Source organism: Octodon degus, unplaced genomic scaffold (assembly GCF_000260255.1).
Source record: "Octodon degus isolate 3935 unplaced genomic scaffold, OctDeg1.0 scaffold00016, whole genome shotgun sequence".
NCBI classification, from domain to species: Eukaryota; Metazoa; Chordata; class Mammalia; order Rodentia; family Octodontidae; genus Octodon; species Octodon degus.
In genome coordinates, this window is record NW_004524592.1 from 14,574,662 (window position 1) to 14,577,366 (window position 2,705).

At 38.1% G+C, this 2,705-nt stretch overlaps 1 protein-coding gene across 1 annotated transcript in view; it reads right to left on the reverse strand.

Annotated features, from left to right (window-relative positions):
- LOC101560675 (cytochrome P450 20A1) overlaps window positions 1-2,705 on the reverse strand; it is a 64,177-nt gene that overhangs the window by 2,956 nt on the left and 58,516 nt on the right. Inside the window, exon 10 of the mRNA XM_023710160.1 lies at window positions 1,890-1,982. Coding sequence (XP_023565928.1) covers window positions 1,890-1,982 — 93 coding nt within the window. The remainder of the gene's footprint in view (window positions 1-1,889; window positions 1,983-2,705) is intronic.

Consider the following 2,705-nt stretch of genomic DNA (forward strand, 5'->3'; position numbering starts at 1 on the left):
CTCAGCTTTATCTTTTTTCTGTATTATCTTTTAACATATATTAAATATATACTTAATGTATATAAAATATACTTAATATATACTTAATATATTAAGTTAATAGTTAATATATTAACTATATTTTATATACTTAATGTATACTTAATAAGACAAGAAAATTAAAAATATAATGCTAATAATAAATACTGATGAGGCCGCAAAGAAACTCAATATGCTGGTAAAGTGCTAGGAGAAAATTTCTGAAAACCAGCCTGGCAGTTTCCCACTAAACTAAACACCTACTTTACCATGTAACTCTTGGGCACAAATACATCCCAAAGAAATGGAATTCTCTGTTCTTTTTTTTTTTTTTTTTTCTTTTTTTTTTTTTTCCAAAATTTTATTGATAAACAGCAATGAGACAGTTTCAAATCAAATCAGAAGTACAGTTTCAACAAATAACACACTGCATATATTCTTCTGGAATTCTCTGTTCTAACAAAACTTGTATCAATGTTTTTTGGGGTTTGTTTTGTTTTGTTTTTTGGCAGAACCGGGGATTGAACTCAGATCCTTGTGTTTGCCAGTCAAGCACTTATCCTACTGAGCCATCTCCCCGGCCCCTGTATCAATGTTTATAGGCATTTTATTCACAGCAGTGAAGCGCTAGGAATTACTGTAATGTCCTTCCTTAGGTGAGTAGTTGGAACACTTCTGCTACCCTCATATAAAAGAGTATCAGCCACAGAAAGGGTTTCTACCAATCTGCCTGAACCTCCAAGGCATCAAATTTGGTGAAGAACATCCATCTCTCCATCCTTCTCTTTGTAACAATTACATTTAAACTACAAACAACTGGATTGGGGAGATAGCTTGGCAGTCTAAGTGCCTGCCAGGCAAGCACAAGGACCCAAGTTCAATCACTGGTGCCACACGCCATACCAGGCCTATAGCCCTGAGTGTGCCCTGCCAGCCACTGAAACTGGGCATGGTGGCACAGTGCTATAATCCCAGTCCTGGGGAGGCTGAAACAGGAGGATCAGTATGAGTCCAAGCTGTATAGTGAGACCCTGTACCAAATAAATATTAAAAACAAACAAACCAATCCTACAAAGGACCTATGCCTTCTTGAGGTCTGTCTTAGGACTGTGTGCTCCTGTTGGTACAAATGGTCTCTTAGGCCTCCATATGGTGTGGGAAAGGAAGCACCCAGCTTCAGAAAGCTGTCTTTAGACATAATCCAACCATCAATTATTTCCTAACTTTGATTACATCTGACTTCTAAAGATGATTTCCACATTTTAGAATCTATTCCTTTTACTATTTTCTATTTATAACCTAGATTCTCCAAGTATTTTGAGGATAGCAGTATCAACAGTCCCAACACTTCCGTGTAATCTCAAATCAACTCAATTTGTAACCTTTTTCTAAATTAGTAAATCCTTAGGTGCTATGCTGAGATAGTTTTACTAGCTGCTCATCTGGGAAGCAAATAACAGTAACTTTGTCCTTCATCTTTGTCCTGTCTGCACACATGGCACACATACATGCAACACTTATTTCGGAATTCTATTAAAGAGCAGAATAGATGACACCAACTGACTGGAGAAAAGAGACAGCATGTGCAATGCCTAATTAAAACAAAAGAATTCCAAAATTCTACTGAGTGTAAAGATACAGAGACAAGGCAAACGGATCTTGGAATAGAAGTGGTAATAACAGACAAAATAGCACACAGAAGATTCATGAAAGAACAAAAAGATCAAAGAATACAGAAAAGGAAGGCAGTAGCTTTGTTTGTTGTATTATTGTTACAAACTGAATTTTCTCCCAAAAACTCAGAAGAAAAATACAAAACATATAAACACATAAAACTCAACAATCATGAAACAATAACAGCTACTTCATACTTGTACGGTGAGGGCCAAGTATTTGGATCCTGAAGTACCACGCCAAGGGCATAAAGGACCAGGGTCTGAAAGGAAATAAGTCGAATTAGGTAGCTAAGGCAAAATCAGTTCATTCTACAGTTTACTGGGTTGGTTTATATGCTTTTCTAACACTTGGAATTGAACACACACACACACACACACACACACACACACACACACACAAACTTTTTTTGGTGGCTAGCTCAGCCAGCCCTGGGGGTGAGGCTGGCATGACATGTGTTGCCAGGGATCAAACTGTGGTCCCTGCACTTGCCTAAGATTGCCTAAGCAAATGCTTTAGACCGCTAAGCTATCTCATCATCCCTATACTTTTCTTAAATTGACTGTTTTTGAGACAGGTTTTTTGCTACATAGTTCAGGCTGACACTGAAGTCACTATGCATCTCAGACTGAGCTCAAATTTGTATCAATCCTTCTGTCTCAGCCTCCTGAATGCTATGATTACAGGCCTGTGCCACCATACCCAGCTATATTTTACATTTAAATTCAATTTCTATGCATGTTTGTTCTTTTATGAATTTAGGGCAGGATGTACAGGGTGCACAGGGTCTCACTACATAGATTAGATTCACAGTGATTCTCCTGAATAGTCAGTCTCAATCACCGTCTCAGCACGCCCTGGGGATCAAACCCCAGCTACTGCACTCTGCCAAAGCAGGAGCTTTAGAATGCTGAGCTAGCTGGCCGGCCCTAAAGTTTCTTAATCCAAAATGACTGTTTAATTCAGAATGTAACACCACAATACTTCACATTAGAATGGTGTGATATAACAAT